This window comes from Magallana gigas, chromosome 1 (genome assembly GCF_963853765.1).
Source record: "Magallana gigas chromosome 1, xbMagGiga1.1, whole genome shotgun sequence".
Classification (NCBI taxonomy): Eukaryota; Metazoa; Mollusca; class Bivalvia; order Ostreida; family Ostreidae; genus Magallana; species Magallana gigas.
In genome coordinates, this window is record NC_088853.1 from 37247659 (window position 1) to 37265960 (window position 18302).

Sequence of the window (18302 nt, forward strand, 5' to 3'; positions counted from 1 at the left end):
GGTGGGAGTGAGGGGTCCAGACACCCCCCCCCCCAATGAAAATTCATTTATATCAATTGTAAAATAACAAAAAAATACACCTTGGACCCCAATGCTCTTACTACAGACATGTAAACGCTCTAACCCACTGCGCTTCAATGTTAGGTAACATTATTTGGGGGGTAAATATTTAATTAATATTTAATATACTTTATTGTTTATCTCAAAATGAAGTATACATCACAATATGCAGGTGTCCTGCACCACCTTAAAGCTGTTATTTACCTAATAAAATGGTGCAAGTGGATTTGAAGAATAGGTCATAAAAATACATGCATGTTACAAATAACTGATCTTTGTCTGAAGTTGCGTACACAACACAGGTCTGCAGGTATCATTAGCTGGTACTAGTTTTACCCAGCTCTTCGATTATATGGGGCGCGCTTGATTTTACCCAAAGGTGTACACCGTGAACACTTTTGTAAATCAAGTGCAAAGGTGTAGCGTTTAGGTGTACACTTTTATACACCGAGTCAGGGGCATGTGTTGTTGGGAGTAGCACTGAAACCAATATGGCGGACAAATTTGATGATGGAAACTTTGAAAATGATTTAAAGTAATGTAACGGATTAGAAGTCGCATGAAAGTTGTCGTTTGTATGAAATCCATTAAATCTTAAATGTGTGTTTATTTTATTGCATTTATATCACACAAACCTATCAATTGTGGCAGAACAGCAGATTCTTTGTTAAAACTGCACCCTTTTCCGCCATTTTCATTATTAACTTCCCTACACCATGTACACTACACCATTGAAGTGGACTTGATATACAATGCAACATTTTTACATCGGTGTATACCGGTGTAAACCAAGTTAAGCTTAATCAAGCGCGCCCATTGATTCGCGCGTATACATACATGTCTCTGTTTTCCATATGCAGAAAAGGATTAGTTAAGATTAGCTAAAGGAATTCATTATTGTGTTTTAATTGGATTATCATTATGATGCTGACCAATATAGGTAAGCATAATACATGTAGGAGCAGTAGCACAATATAATGATCAGATGCCAGCATACATGAGTTCTACTTTCACTTTCTAAATGTGATCTCCCTTTGACAGCATATTGTATCATCATCTTTTGATATTTAAATAAGCTTATCATCGTTACCTATCCTATCGCATTTGTAAAGTTTCTATCATTTTAGTTGCATTTTGTCATTTTAGTTATTTTGTTCATTTGTCAAACTTGCACTATTGAGTTGACCCCATCTTGACCCTGTATAAACAGTTTCTTATTAAATTTGTGTATTACATGTAAGTAAGTGTACTAGACACTTAATTATCATTTTTATATGAGTTATAATAGGAAGGAAGGAGTATTTCTTTCTTAATGTATTTAAATGCATCAAATACAATGTAGGTCATGACCTTTTGGGACTAGCTGTTCTGACCCCACGAAACAGGAAAATACAAAATATCTTCTAATGTCATTATGATGCATCAAATGGTGTAAAGTACATTAATTACCCCCAGGTGTTGTCTTTAGCTCGCTTTGCCCGAGTAAGTGCAAAGGAGAGTTGATTAAAATCAACTCCCAATAAAGTATGTTATCTTATTCATATGTTACAGTAGTGTTTGATCCATGTGGGTAATTCCTAGCCTAATATTGTCACTGCTTTGTTTAGGGGACTTTACAATTGCCCCAAATAGGCGAATACACATGCATATAACATTTTCTATATAAATCTTAAAAATTGAAATAAGCAATTTCAAAATGTTAATGTGCATCAGGAGAGAAAAAGCAATCAAGAAATGATTTAAAATTTGCTACTGCACACATGTAAGAATGTATTACGAAGACTGAATCTTAAGAACCATTTTATATTGGGGGGGGGGGGGATGAATGTGGAGTATAAACATTTATAATTTGAATCATTTATTGTTATTAATTTTTACTTGTCAATAAATACTAGTTATTGATCCCAAGGTAGAAATATGACCTCTGATCATATCTTAATAGATCATTTGTCAATTATGCAAGGTGTAATGTATTTTTTGTTAAAAATAACATTTTATACCAGTTTATAAAAGTTTAAAGACACATAAATTATATTTTGATTTAATAGACCATTCGACAATTAAGGGGGGGGGCGGTTTATATTTGAGCTTGTTTGGAGTGGGGGTTCCAAGTCATATATTTGACAATTTTTTAATGTAATTTAAAATAAGACTAACCCATACTACAGTCATGAACATGAATCGTATAGAACAAAACACAAACTAATACATGTATATATACATAGGAAATATTACAAAACATAGATGATTGATCTATATCTGGTTTCTAAAATTGAATCATATATCATGTACATATTATATTATTGTTTCTTTGTTCAAGGCATTTCAGATGGTCATGATCCAAAGTGCTCTTCCTGAAATTATCAAATATCATAAAAACCATTGAGACACCTTAATTCAAAGATATTATTCCTCCTTGGGTCATGGCGCATCAGATCATTATTGCATGTAAGTCATGACCCTAACGGGTGTCTAAAGGGTGTGGGGTCTAACATTGAACCTTGTAGGAAGAATCGTAGACTCTATTTTAAATGGTAACTTGAAAACGGACAAAGATAATAATATAGGGTTTTCATAATCATATATTGACTGTTACTGGCGATATATAGGGTTTATTTGATCTGACCCCTGGTGTCATCCCCACCCCCAGGAATTTGAAATAACCATATATCTCAGAATATGTTATAATCATGACCCCTAAACCATATATATTCATGTTTCTGATGTCAAGGGGCATCAAATGTTATGTAGGTCATGGGCCCTGTGGGTGGTCCTGACCCCCTCAAACAGCAAGTCCCTTAATATCTTCAAAACAGTTAAGATCCCCACCCTTCAACCATATATATTCTTGTTCCTTGTGTCAAGGGGCATCAAACGTTATGTAGGTCATTGGCCCCGGGGATGGTCATGACCTCCCTCGAACAGGAAGTACACGAATATCTCGAAAACGGTTGAGATCCCCACCCCTTAACCATATATAGTCTTGATCCTTAAAGGGCATCAAAAGATATGTAGGTAATGGGCCTCAGGGTTAAATTTAATTTTTTAAAACCGTAATGCACATCTACATTGATCTATGGAATAGTTCCTATCATATCCCAAGATATGATGTGTCTATCCATTAAATCATAAAAGGATTTCTAGGATCTATGTTTTTTTAAGTGATAAACGTCAATTTTCTGCTACTTTTTGACTCCCTGGATGAAATTTAAATTTTTAAAACCTTACTGCACATCTATAGAACAGTCCCTATCATATCCCAAGATATGATGTGTTTATCCATTAAATCATAAGAGGAGTTCAGGGATCTATGGGGGTTTTTTTTGAGTGATAATCGTCAATTTTCTGCTACTTTTTGACTCCGTGGATGAAATTTAGATTTTTAAAATCTTATTGCACATCTATAGGACAGCCCCAATTATATCCTAAGAGATGACGTAGCTACCCCAAAAGTTGTAAGAGGATTTCTGGGAACCATACTTTTTTGCAAAAGAAAACGTCATTTTTTGTTGCCCACTGATCCCCGTAATGAAAAAAAAATTCTGGAACCTGATCGCACTTCAATATGACACCCCCAATCATATTCTAGAAGATCATTTGGCTACTGCAAAAAGAAAATGACGTTTTTGAAACCAGTTATTTTTGTTAAAAAAAACACGTCATTTTTTAGCAATTAATTGACCCCCAGGACAAAATTGAAAATTCCGAAACCTTATTGCGCATCTTTAGGATACCCCAAAATATATTCCAAGAGATGATTTGTCTACTGTTAAAAATGTACGAGGAGTTCGAGGAAGAAGGTTTTTTGTGAAAAAACGTCATTTTTTACCAATTATTTGACCCCAAGGACTATCAGAGAATTTTTGAAACCTTTTTACAAAACAACATGACACCCCAAATCAAACTCAAAGAGTTCAGTTTGCTGGTTTATAAGATGTAAGAGCAGTTTGAGAAAGTAAACGTGACAGACGGACGGACGGACGGAACAGAGTAACAACAATATACCCGAACTTTCTTTAGAAAGTGCGGGTATAAAAACATAATTTTTTTTTTTTTTACCACAATCGTGACCATGCCCCTCCAAATTTTATTAACAGGTATATATGCACGTTAATGGAATTTTTCTGACATGTCATTTCAACCTCTTTGTTTTTTGGTAAAATGCAGTGCCTGTCAAAAATGATGAGAAAATATTTAAAACCTGCAAGAGTGCGATATTGCTATTACGCACGTTCTAAGAGAGTGTTATTTTAGGCTTACTGTGCTGGAATCCAACATGGTGAAATGTTTGGTGTCGATCCAACGGTGGTTGATTTCCAACCGTACATTAGTAACGTTTTTGTGAACAGAAATACGTTAGACTGCTCTTGTTGGACCTTCCTCGGGTTATTGAGTTGTTTATTTTGAACTATATCTGGGCTCCGGTATATGGGGCTCCGGTGGCATTAATATGCCAAATATTTTTTTTTAATTTACCATTTAAATTACAACTTGTAAACTATAGTTATATAGTATAGTATATATCAATTAAGACAAAACTCGGGTTATATAATAGCAACGTGAAATTGGTGCTACTTTACGGAACGGAAAAACGGGGCCTCACAATAAGTAACAGGTAAAAAACCCAATCCTTTATAAACAAATAAGAACTAATCAAATCCCAATTACACAAGAAATTAAAAAGAAATCGGATCGGAAAGGCAGAATCAAATTCAATTGTCAAGCCATTCAATTGATAACAAAAGGGAAGTGGAGAAGGGGAAGATCAACACTAATATTTAGAAAAGTCATTGAAAAAGAAATTGCCGAGATAAAACACAACTGGAACACTATCTACCAACTATCAAAGGACAGGAGAATTAAAAAAGAATTGTTTGTGGCCTTTACTCCATAGGGGAGTGAAAAATGCTTAATTCAAATTCAAAATACCAATTGTTGAATTTTTTTTTGTTAAGAGTTTATGTATAGTACAATTTACAACAGAAATCAAATACAAGATACAAGACAATTTTTGATACAACGTTGGTATTTCACGTAAAACAAGAATATAATTCTTGGGTCCCCCGCCGGTCAAGCGGTATACTAGTATCGACCAAGGCTTATTTAGGAACTTTACCAAGGTATTAGTAGTATAAACATTTGGTATATATTTCAGGTAAATTCGTCAAAATTTGTAGGCATGAGAGCGCTTACAAGGTCAATTTTTGGATAAAACGGAGACATTATTGTGGTCAAAGTCCCATAACTTCTACAAAAAGTATCGACCAATGCTGATTTTTGGACTTGACTAAGGTAATAGTAGTATAAACATTTGGGAAAAATTTAATGAAAATCCGTCAACATTTTTAGGCATGAGAGCGCTTACACAAAAGTGTGACGGACGGACACACGGACCCACAGACGGACGCCCGGCATTTCTATGTCCCCGCTCCGCGTTGCGGCGGGGGACAAAAAACTGTGTAAACTACTGGGTTAACCATAACTTAACGGCAATAACTCAAAGCTTAAAATTTAGTATTAAAACTTGTCTTTGAACTCTAAGGCTCCCGAAAATTAAATATTAACGAGTGCATTACAACATTTAAAAGACAGGCGTTGCTTACAGCATTAACGTTCTATAATAAGAGGAAATCTTGTTTTACAAAATAATTTTTATTAGTTTTTAGACTTTATAATTTTTAGAATTTATAAAATTGATTATGCTTATATCAACCCCCCCCCCCCAAAAAAAAAAAAAAAAAACTCCAAAAAATACAGAAAAAAACAAAACAAAAAAAACTAAATGCGTACTTTAGTTTATGTTGTCGAAAACCAAATTGAAAATGAATATATTTTAATAAGAGGAAATCTTGTTTTTTACAAACTATTTTTTTTTACGTACAGTGAAATTGATAATGTCTAATACATGTATCACCCCCCCCCCCCCCAAAAAAAAAAAAAAAAAAAAAAACCAAACAAAAAACCAGAAAACAAAAACTAAATGCTGATTCTTTTCTGTACAGGTAAATGGTACTTAAAACTGGTTTCATTGTGTCAAGAATGGTATTAATAAATAAGCCTTTATTTATCACTGTGTGGTTAAATGAATAAATGCGTTAAAAGTAAAATGCATTTAGTTTTATTAACATATGCTTCTGAAAATTTCTTCATTGTTTACAAGCGATCAACGTTAAACACAAAACAAGAGACCCATAGGCCACATCTCTTATCTGAGCGACAATAGGCATGATAAAATTAGCTTAAGGCAGTCATAATACGAAATATCTGGACAGTGTGGCATATTACATTTCGATCTTGTAAAAATAAACATCCATTTTCCCCTTGAATATGCTTATGTTTATATATGTTCCTTTTCTAACATGATGATTTTTTAGTCATATCAAATGTTGAGCCTTGCAATTCTCAAAAAAAACCTAAACAATTGTTAATTACGTAATATATACCTATACTACACTCTGAACCTCTTGTAAGGCCAAAATCCACACAATTATGAAGAATTAGCAATGTGTCAGAATGCTTGCATGTGCAATATAAGTAAAACCATACATGATAACAGTTCAAGTTTTGTGAATTGGTAAACTACTTTACTTTGTACAACTAGATCCCCAATTTGGCCCCACCCAATACCTCAAGATTTTTATTTTAACAAATTTGAATCTACATTATCTGAAGTTACTTTCACTAAAGTTACAGCTTTCCTAGGCAAATGGCAAAAGAAGAAGACTTTGAGATTGTTCTCTATATATCTCTATGCAAAAATTCGACCCTCATTGTGACTCCACCCTACTCCAAGGGGTCATGATTTTTACAAAGTTGAATGATTTACTCTTAATATTCTTATGAAAAAATTCGACCCCCCATTGTGGCCCAACCCTACCCCCGTGGATCATGATTTTCACAACTGAGAATCTACACTAACTGAGGATGCTTCCACACAAGTTTTAGCTTTCCCGGCTGATTAGTTTCTGAGAAGAAGATTTTTTATAGATTTACTTTACATTTTCCTATATAAAACCCTACCCTTCTTTTGGATGTCACTGTTTCCACAATTGGGAATTTACACTACCCGATAATGCTTTGAAATAAATTACAACTTTCCTGACCAAATGGTTCTTAATATTTTTTTTTTAAAAAGAGTTACTCTAAATATCTATAAGTAAACAATTAACCCCTCTATCTTCCCCCATGGTGGCCATACCCTACCGCCGTGGTTCATTGTTTTCACAATTTTAACTCTACACTAAATGAGTACGCTTTAACATGAGTTTCAGTTTTTTTGCTCTACTGGTTCCTGAGAAGACGATTTTTAAAGATTTCTTAACAATTTTTAATAATTCCTGACTATCTCCCCTGGTAGAAGGGCATTTTAATTTTCAGAACTTTAAATTCCGTTTGCCTAAGGATAGTTTGTGTCGAGTTTGGTTGAAATTGATTTAGTGGTTCTGGAGAAGATGTTGAAAATGTTTAAAGTTAAAAGACGAACAGAGAGACAGACGACAGACAAAATGTTCACTTAAACTTTAGTGCAGGTCATCTAATAAATATCAATTTTGGAACATTATTTAATAAATAGCACATATGATGTGAATAGCACAACCGAGCCTACACAATTCTGATAACTATTAATTATCTAGAATTATTTTATGCGAATCATAAATCTGTCTTTTAAAAGGCAAAATTAATTTTTCTTTTAGTGTTAGTTTATTAATTGTTCAGCAAAATGCTTGGCTTAGTTGCACTACTAAGATCTCTACAACACAGGCTCGAGCCACCGTTGCAACTTTTTAATCTGAACTTGTATATTAAGTTCATTATAGCGATTAAGATATTGATCGTTGGAAATATTAAATAACTTTGTTAAATGAGGGAATAAATATGCCATCAATATATTTGACCTCTGTTTGAAGGACTTATAACGTTTTTATAATTAAAAAAATACCTGAAGCTTGGGGATAGAGAACATTAAGTGCATTGCTATGACATGCACGTGTTATCTAAATTTAAAAAAGGTACCTGTGATTCAACAAATATCTACAATCTATATTATATAACATATATTCAAGGTATGAACTAAATTTATATATTTATATATTACCTATGCCTTGATCAGACATGTTTTCTCTTTGACGCTTGCCTTTACTTGAAAGCAATTCCTTCAAACCAGTTTTCCTCAGTACTTTAGCGAATTGAACTACATTGTGATCATCATGAAGTATGAACCGTAGAAAAGTATTCATCCGTTCTCTGCGGCTTTTACATTTATCAAAGAGTATTTCTCTGATTTCATTAACGTTTCCATTGCATTTTGATAATGTTTCTCTTGCAAATGGCGTCTGCATTTCATTCAGGATGTTCTTGTAATTCATTGTTATTAATTTCCTGATGTTTTCTAAAAAAAAAAAAAAGAAGACAAAAAAATCAGAACCCTTTTTTAAAGTTCAAATATATCTGCTTTAATGAAAATATAAAAACAGATATTTGGATTTCTTTCTAATGAGCATCGCCACAATTTAAACTGACGATATTTAAAGTAATGCCGTTCCATATTTAACTATTAATCTTACCTTGACGATCAACAATGAAATGCCTTTAAACTACGTTTAATATTTAAGATTGTTATACTTTCATGTTAAATACTGAAATCTGATTGGTTTAGACGCAGTTCATATTTTTTCTATTACCCTCAGCGTAAGCAACGCACTTAGCAACGGGTAACATTAAAAATTGTTACATGCGCGAAAATCATGCGCGTACGGTTCGCCGTAGAATTCACGTTATTCCAATGTAAGAGCAGTTAAGTTTTTTTTTAAATTTAGACATTCAGTATAACAAAATAAATAGTGCCTGTTTGGGAGGATAACAGTTGAAATTGACACCCCTCGAAAACCATTGTCAACCTCCGCTTCGCGTCGGTTGACAATAGTTTTCTCGGGGTGTCAATTTCAACTGTTACCCTCCCAAACAGGCACTATTTATAGAATGTTATCTATCGTACGTTAACACTTGCTATGATCATAACTGTGAAACTCACGACAGAACTATCTCGGTTACAAGACAATTCAGCAACAGCCATAGCCATACAAGACTAGTTCAAGACAACTTACTTCCAGTAAAAACTATCGTTCCTAATTGAAAAGACATTTCTTTCGCATTTGTTTTTCTCCCAAAGAGTCGTTTTTTCAATACTTAAAATAAACAACAACAAAAGACCCATGGGCCTTATCGGTCACCTGAGTAACTGCAGTGGGCTTTTGCAATGTACATGTATATTCATTTGCATTTTAACTACAGGCCTAGTGTAATAATTTTTAATATTCAAGGACTGTTTAATCAAAGAAACTTTCTTAGTTCTAAAAACAAAAAATATATTTTAAAATTGTAGCATAATAAGATTGACATACGCAGCTAGGTTAAGGCCTCCGATAGATTTAAGTTCATGAATATCACGTGACCTTTCATGACGTTCGCTCCGCCTTTTATTTATGTTTTCATCTTTTTCCTAATTTCGATTTAATAAAGCGATCGCTGTTGAAAATTATTGATTGATTGCTTTAAATAATAATTTAAGTTTTAAAGGTATGTTTCAATACAGGATATGTTGTGGTGACCTTTTCTTTTCAAACATTTACTCTTCTAAATCCAGTGTTTGTGTTGCACATTACCGCTTTTTTTAATTCTTACTTCTCACTAGGCTATACATATAATTCTTTTGTGTTTTGAAATACACACCAGACACTGTAAACACGCAGTGCATTTGAAAGAGGTGAAGTTCACAGGGTAAACAATGAATGCTTTCATCAAAGTGCATGCATTTTGCATGATTATTACACGTGAAGCATATCATGTTTTGCACATTAGTAAATTGTCGGAGCTAAGATGATATAATTCATTTTGCTGGCTCTGTGCTTACAGTAGATATCTATAACACTGTGTTGAATTCCATTTTGTTATTTTGCTGTATATGTACATGTTTGTCTTATTGTGTGTTGAACTATTGCATACACACCAATATGGCAAAAACTATAAACATTGCATTTGAAAGGTGTGGTATCCCATGGTACACAAGTGTATAATGATGTAATTAAAGCGCATGTTTTCATCATGTCATATTTTAAGAAAAATAAGCTTTTACCATATTGCCTTTTAAAGCTTTATTTTTAATTTCAAAAATTCAGAAAGATTTGTACACGTTTGTATGTGCATTAGCATTATATGATTATAATATTTGATTTGTTAGATATTGTGCAGATAGGCTTTATAATAAAACAAAAAAACTAGACTTTGACATTGCATATCGGACATTTATAAAATAGGTCCATCGACACACATTATTATTGACATCTACATAACAAAGCTATAAGCCTACAATGACGCTATTAATTTCACCACACTTTCCTTAGTTTGAATAATCTAAATGTGTCTCGAAAAAAGCCCTCACCACAGTTACATGTAGAATGCCTTCCTTATACACGTAATGTAGCAGAAAATTGCAGAAACAATTTTAGAGAAAGTTAAAGAATTTGCCTTGAGAATAACAGTCAAATTCATCACATCAAACCTTTTTAACACTGCAAATACCTTTCAACTAAAAATTTTAATCCAAAAAATGGAATAATTAAACACCTTTTCGCCAACGTACACGTATTTTCTGTGTAATACTGGGTCCGTATGACATTATTCGTTTTTACGATAAAACATATTCTATCTTCACTCTCCTAACAAATATGATGTAACTTTTTTGCATGTAATCAAATATTTTTTGTCATCACGAAGACAAAGGTAAGTACCTAGTTGAAATGTATATTTGTTATTTTATACTTTCTCTCATAATAAATCATTTATATATATGAACAGAATATATAGCAAAAGTCCAATGAAAATTAACGCGTATTTGTATTATCATTTCTGAGTTTATTCATGCAGATGTGATATTGTGGAAAAGTAAATTAAAAATCCCGTTAGCGTGAAGGTATTGCGCAAGCGCAAGATTGTAAAATCCAAAAAATCCAGGTGATTTCCGGGATTTTTTTGAGGAATTTTGGTTGATTATTAATTAGCGAAGCTTAATTGAGAGGGAATAAAAACAAACTAGTAATCTTCAAGTACCAATGATGTTTAAAGGGGAATGGTCACGATTTTGGTAAAAAAAAAATAACGATTTTATTATTTAAAATGCTTTTGGAAAGACATTTTTCATAGGCAACCGAAAGTTGAGTCTCATTTGTTGAGTTATTAGCGCGTTACAGAGCTTGACGTTCTTCGTATGTAAACAAAGCGTTTGTTTACATTTTGAACGTTGAAGTAAAATTTTCAGTTTTAAACGAATGTGTTAAACGTAAGGAATTGTATATCTATGCTTAAAATAAATAACAAGATAGACAAATGAAGTGGAAACAGATTTTTTACTGGTATATGGAACCTATGTAAACAAAAACAGGGCAAGAGTCTTGTTTACATGACAAATAATTTAGAGCCCTTTATCTTGCTTATAACTCTACGAATGACTCTCAAATTAAATTTGATCATTAGAAATGCATTTTTAAAGCATTGTAAATAATTTTAAAAAAATGTGAAAATTCGTGACCATGGCCCTAATATACAAAACAAAAGAGAGTATTCTTCAGAAATGCATTTTTAAAGCATTGAACATAATTAAAAAACAAAAAAAAAAATTGTCAAAATTCGTGACCATGGCCCTTTAAAATATACAAAACAAAAGAGAGTATTCTTCCGATTTCTCGGTATTAAAAACCAAAAATTCGAGTCTATTAGTTTAATATAGTAGTATAGATGTAAAGATGTCGATTTTATTCTCGTCAAGATTTTTTTATCAATCTGCCCCCCCCCCCCTCCCCCACTTTAAAAAACGATGCTTCATGTACGTGCCTCTAAAGGTGGGATCTGGCTTCTTATTTTTTTTTTCTAGAGAGTCTTACGCCTGATATTTATACATTAAATTTATCTGAAGTTATATGGGAAAGACATTAAGAAAACTAGCCCCTCACCCTAGACCTTAGACCCGCGCATGTGGTTATCTGTTCTGGTGCATTGAGAAATTCATCACTCCACTATGTTTAAACTGAACAAAAAATAATGAATGGGTAATGTTCCTGTGTAGTTTACGAACTTAAATGTTCACAAGGTTAATGACATGTGCAGAGAAGGATAAACGATGTAAATATTTAAATTTTCCGCGCTTTACAACGTAAGATTATCTGTCCTTGATCCTGATCATCAGTGCGTTTGCAAATTGGCTCATTTGCATAAACCCATATATACCTGTCTAAATTTGCTAAAGTTCAACGATATCATGTCAATTTTAAGGCTTGTGTTTTACCTTTTTATTTTCATTTAATATCAGTGATTGTAAAAAGATTGCTGGGAGCAAGTTGTGGCTTAAAAGAAAACGTTTTTCTGAAACGTAAATTAACTCAGTTATCGACAACATTTCTAAAACTTGAACGATTAATGCAAACAGTAAGCACGGTGCTGGTACTGCTGTAGTTGCTCCTAGCACATTTTAGATTAAGCAAATAATTTCCTTTAAAGTGACACAAACAACAATTAAATTTTTTATTCGTATATCGTTGAACTTTTGCCATAAGTGAAGCCATGTGTAGCTGCTCTATTTTTAGCATATCACTTGATAAACAGCTGATACAGTGGCTTTTTTTCGGTGAAAAATGTAAGGCAGATCGATAGTAATAAAATGAAGTATAAACTTTATTTTTGCCATATATAGATGAGTTTGTATACATTGTCTGAAATGAAGTCTGTTTTAGTGCATTTATTTCATACGGTAATCCATTGGCGTCCTTAACCTAGCTGCGTAATTGAACAAATCTTAAGTACCATGAAAAATAATTGGTCGTAAAAATACCACCAAACCATATATTATCATTAAAGTCCTGTTCTAATACCATCTGACTCAGGGGCTATGAAATTTATAATTTTGGAAGAGGCATCTTTTCTCATCATAACTGCACCTAATTCATCTGATTAAAGCCCAGAGGAGAAGATTATCCAAGAATTCCTGCATTCATATATAGAACCCTGCCTACAATAAAAATCCCTACGCCATGGGCAAACAATTTCAGTTATAGAAGATGCACTACTACTATGCGTTATGTCTTTAGTTCATCTGCTTATATATATCCTACCACAAGAGACTTTGAATATTCGTAATTTTGGAAAAGCCATTTTCTCTCATAATTACTACATGTATGTACTAACTATGTACTAACTAGATCCCTGCCCTTACACCAGAGGCCCTGTCCCAGGGATCATGAAATACAGATCTTTTGAAGAGAACTAAATGTGTATTATAATCATGCCTGCATGTTGAAACTTGTTGTCTAAGAGCTTGAGAGCGTAGATCGACGGAGCTGCAGTATACATAGTAAGGGGTGCATGTAAGTGTGAACTGATTGTCAACGATTTACCATTTGTTTTATCAATAAACCAATTCGTATGACCTATTTATACTTTAACAATATTTACATTTGCAAATATGCTTCCTTATATAAACCTATAAAATAGCGAAAACGTTCAATTCTGTATGAACTTTTTCATGACGTCACAATGATCATAGAACGCGCTTTGGTTATTGTAAACATAAAATCTCGATATTTTCAACAGTTCTGAACGATTTGTATTTTTCAAAAATAAATATAAGTAATTGTGTTCACATGATTGAAAGAAAAAACATCATTACGGCAGAAATAAAAAATATATGAGGATAATATAAACATTTACCGCTTTTTCAAGAGATTTTTAAAGGGTCCCTTAGTGAAAAGTATTGACTTTCGAGACGACCTTATAGGAAATCGTGTGGTTAGATAAATAATGTTTTGATCTTGTTGTGAAACTATATGCAAGAAATGCCATTAAAATACGTAGGGTAGAAATAATTAAAATGGGCCACGTTTAGAAAATTTGGGGAAAACTTGATGTCCAGACAATGTACATGAAATCTACAATATCTTAAATGCACATTTCTAAACATGTCCTTAAACTGATATAATGCGACATTTATTTACAAAGATCTGTATTAGACAATTCAACCATATAAAAATATAGTAAAAATATCGCACACTGTTCTGACAAACTACCTTGCCAACATTACAAATTGAATAAAACTCACCTGCTTCGCCATGGTCCTCCGGGAATTCAATCAAATCTACAATATTTAGTGCAATTGTGTAGATTTGTTTCATCTTTAACTGAATATTATCCAATTTAACACCAAAAGTTTGTCAACGACAACGTTCTAACATGTACCACTGTATCTCTAGCCAAACTGTAAAATCTCTTTATGACTCTTTTTTGGTAGAACTTTGTAACAGAGAGAAATACCTCCAAAAGACTGTCGACAAATTAACAACATTTTTTGACCCTGTAAAACGTGTTTTACATTGTATAAATAATTCCCTCAAATAAAATTAATTGCCCCCTCCCCCCCCCCCCCCCAAAAAAAAAAAAACAACAAAAAACATCTCGGTATATGTTGAAGTATTATTGGATTATTCCATTTCTAAATAACTGATGTCGAACATACGGGGTATATCACAAAGTATACTGAAAAAATCCAACCCAAAATGACAAATTATATTCAAAAATATTTCTGTTATGCCTATTGTCATTTTCAAAAGCGAAGAAAATCAATTAAACCTCACCTGACTTGTTCTCGAGGTCAGGGGCAGTAATCAATTTTACAATTTCTGAATAACCAAGATCGCTTAAAACGGTCACAAACCCCTCAACGGATTCAGGACTTCCTTCTTCAACCATTGCCAAAAGACGTTGAAATTGTTTAAAACAACTACGAGGTTCACGAACTCTGTCTAAAGCGGTTTTTGGATACACATTCGTTTTTGATAATGCAGAAACAATCACCGTCGGCTCCAATTCCTCAAAAAGGGTTTTTTCATTAATCTTTACTCGTTTTTTGATCAGTGTTGCATTTAAACTTCCAGTATCTACAATACAATACATTAAGATAGATGACCAATGATTGTAAACACCACGTCCAGTTTGGTATTTTATTCATATTTATCACTGTAGTTTTCACATTTTCCATGTTTTAATTTATTTATTTTTTTTACAAATATACATTTGTCTATGGTTTTTATTTTCATATTCAATTATTTACCCAAACCACATCATTTAATCATTTTGCGACAATATCACAGTATTCACATTTTTAATGTGTGATTTGTTCAGACAACATTTAAACAAAGTTGAAATAAAGCTTTGAATAATATCTGAGCTATATTCGCCTAGTTTATCAAACAAGAGGCCAATAGGCCCTAACGGTCACTTGAGTACTATAGCCTATACACAGACCTCTCGCATATATGCCTTTAATTAAATTTCAATCTGGAGTAGAAACAAGAGGTTCATGGCCCACATAACTCACCTTAGCAATAAAAGGCATGATAAAATCAGCTTAATGGAGTCATAACACAAAATATCTCGACAATGTAGTATAATACATGCAGATCATTTATAAATAAAAAAAATATTTTACCCTTTGATACTCATATCTTTATACATGTACATGTAATCAAGTCCATTTTCTAACAGGGTGATTTAGTCATATCACAGGTTGCTCATTGCAGTTATCAACAAGATCCTAAACTATTCTTTATATATGGGATGAACCCCTTGTGAGGCCCAAGTATCGCCCAGGAGCCAACGTCTAAACATTTTTAACAAATTCTCTATATATTCCTATGTAACCCCTCCCATGTTGTGACCCCATCCTACCCACGGAAATCATTATATCAACAAACTTGAATCTACCCAGTACCTTCCTGAGGATGTTTCTACACAAGTATCAGCTTATTTGGCCAATGGGTTTTTGAGAAGACGATTTCTCAATATTTAAGGTCTTCCGTTTTCTACTATTATTATGCTGGTTAAGATTATTATTTTTTTTTCTTCCTACACGCCAACTTTGGGGCTTCTATCTTGCTCGTTTCCGAACGATTTTTCTTCAAATTTTTAGGGCTTATAGACTTTACTAAACACAATCTACAACATTTTTTTTTTAAATTCCTCTTCCGTCAACGGGTTATTCCCTTTGAAAATTGTTTGGCCCTTTAGTTTCCAGACAAAGCATCCGAGACTATGATATTAGTGAATAATAATCCAACAAATTCAAATAACAGAGAACATTGAAGTTTTTGTTTTTGTATTACGTTCTTTATTTAGAAAAAAGGGAAGGGTTAAAAACAGGATTCAAAAGAGCGCGAAAATTTAGACATATTTTCCTTTGTTCTTTTAAACGAAAAATATTTGTAAAGACAAGTAGAATACAAGTTGTGCAGAATAGCAAGGGTTTTAAGTTGACACCGATCAAAAGGCTTGTCCTCTTAAATTTAGGGCCAAGAGCCCTTGAAAGTTTTTGCTAAATAGCTCAAAAACGGTTAGGGTTTCGATATGGCTGTCGCTAGAAAAGTTGTTTGTTCATCTTCGCTAGCCAAGGTTTTCAGATCCACACGTGATCTCCTATCCTATTTTTTAATTGGCTAAATGATGAAAGATGCCGTACCATATACGTACCTAGTGCAGAAATTGCAGCCTCTGTAGACATTGATATTGACAGGTTGGAAGAACGTTTTAACGCCCAGTGTATTCAAAAAGTAGGAATAATGGTTCTTTCATCAAAAATGTCAATATTTACAACAAAGCGTTTATATATTGAAGGTTTTTAATTGTAAAAATCGTGACCCTCAGATCAAAAATGGGGCCCAAGGGAGGTTCAAAGTTTACACATAGAAATACATAAGAAAAATGTTTAAAAAATTCTTCCCGGGAACCACTGCACCAGGAATGCCAATATGTTCACAAAGGCTTGCTTATAAAGTGAATATTCTAAATTGTAAAAAAAAAATGACCCTCAGATCAAAACTCGGGCCCCAGTATATAGATATGTTTAAAAATCTTCTTCTTAAGAACTTCAATGTTTCAATTTGTGAGAGTACTATGCAAGCATCCTTAAATAATGTAATCAATAAAAGCGAGACCACTGGACCAATGCTGGGGCCCCAAGAGGGATTCAACGTTTGATATAGAAATATATATTTTGGAGAATTACAAAGCTACAGTTTGTGAGATTACTAATCATAACATAGTGTAGATTCTAAATTGTAAAAGCCGACCCAAAACCATGGAACAATGCTGGGGCCCCAGAAAGGGTTCAAAGTTTAAAATAGACATAGCATAGCAATAGAATATAACAAGGAACTGTTGTTCCAAGTGAGCGATATGGCCTATGTGTATCTTGTTAAGTAAACGTTATAAATTTTATTGCGATTGAATTTTGTTGACACATATAAGGTGTATTTAAAGTTGCTTTGCTTTAAATGTAGATGTTATGTTCAAAAATATTTTTTTATCAGTGCACTTCTTTGTTGTATCAGTGAATCTGATATATAAGTGTTTATATTTTACTATTTTATTTTGTTTGTTAGTTACTTTTCTCATACAAGATATTACAGTGTAGAAAAAACCCCGTATTTTCTGTAATGTCAATGTTCATATATTATCGGATATTGGTTGCTTGCAGCACTGTTCAGAATTGACATAATTTTTAATAATAAAAAATTCAGTTGTGTTCAATATCGTGACCGTGTAAAAAAACCAAGCATCAACATAAACATTTTTTCTCAGATATTACTTCTGCATTTCGCTGCTCAATATGTGTATTAACATCAGTACAGCACGATTTTATCTATAAACTATATAAAAGTTAAAATAAATGAATTTGTACTCACTTGTTTCTGTTACTGGTGACTTGGCATAAACAACCTGCACCCGGATCTGCAATGGTCTTTCATAATCCATAACCTTGGCCCTATCAACTTTTTTTACCATTTCCAAAATCATATCAAGTAACCTGTTGTTTTCGATGGCATTTAACAAAGTTTGGACGGCATCGTCAGTGACAGGTCTTAACTGTAAAACTACCGATCCCTTAGTCGCTTCTGATATATCCATTTGTCCACAAGAAATAGCGGTTTCGAGAATATCAGCATTGCGGGAAGAAATGCATTGAACTAAGTCCTGTTCTATTTCCATACGACCAGGAAATGTCAATTTTACCTGTATAGGCTCATTTTCCACGCAACCTTTAAAAAAAGCTCATCCTTAAGAAATAACTAATTTAAAAAAAAAAAACATTTGATTTGTAGCTTAGTTTGCTTTGATAGCCCGATGAAAGCATCTAGCAATTTAAA

General features: G+C 33.1%; 1 protein-coding gene across 1 annotated transcript in view; it reads right to left on the bottom strand.

Moving 5' to 3' along the window:
- LOC117687978 (uncharacterized) overlaps window positions 1-18302 on the bottom strand; it is a 47661-nt gene that overhangs the window by 20460 nt on the left and 8899 nt on the right. Inside the window, exons 5-8 of the mRNA XM_034465514.2 lie at window positions 17841-18194; window positions 14736-15038; window positions 14204-14239; window positions 8156-8449 (exon numbers count right to left, since the gene is read on the bottom strand). Coding sequence (XP_034321405.2) covers window positions 8156-8449; window positions 14204-14239; window positions 14736-15038; window positions 17841-18194 — 987 coding nt within the window. The remainder of the gene's footprint in view (window positions 1-8155; window positions 8450-14203; window positions 14240-14735; window positions 15039-17840; window positions 18195-18302) is intronic.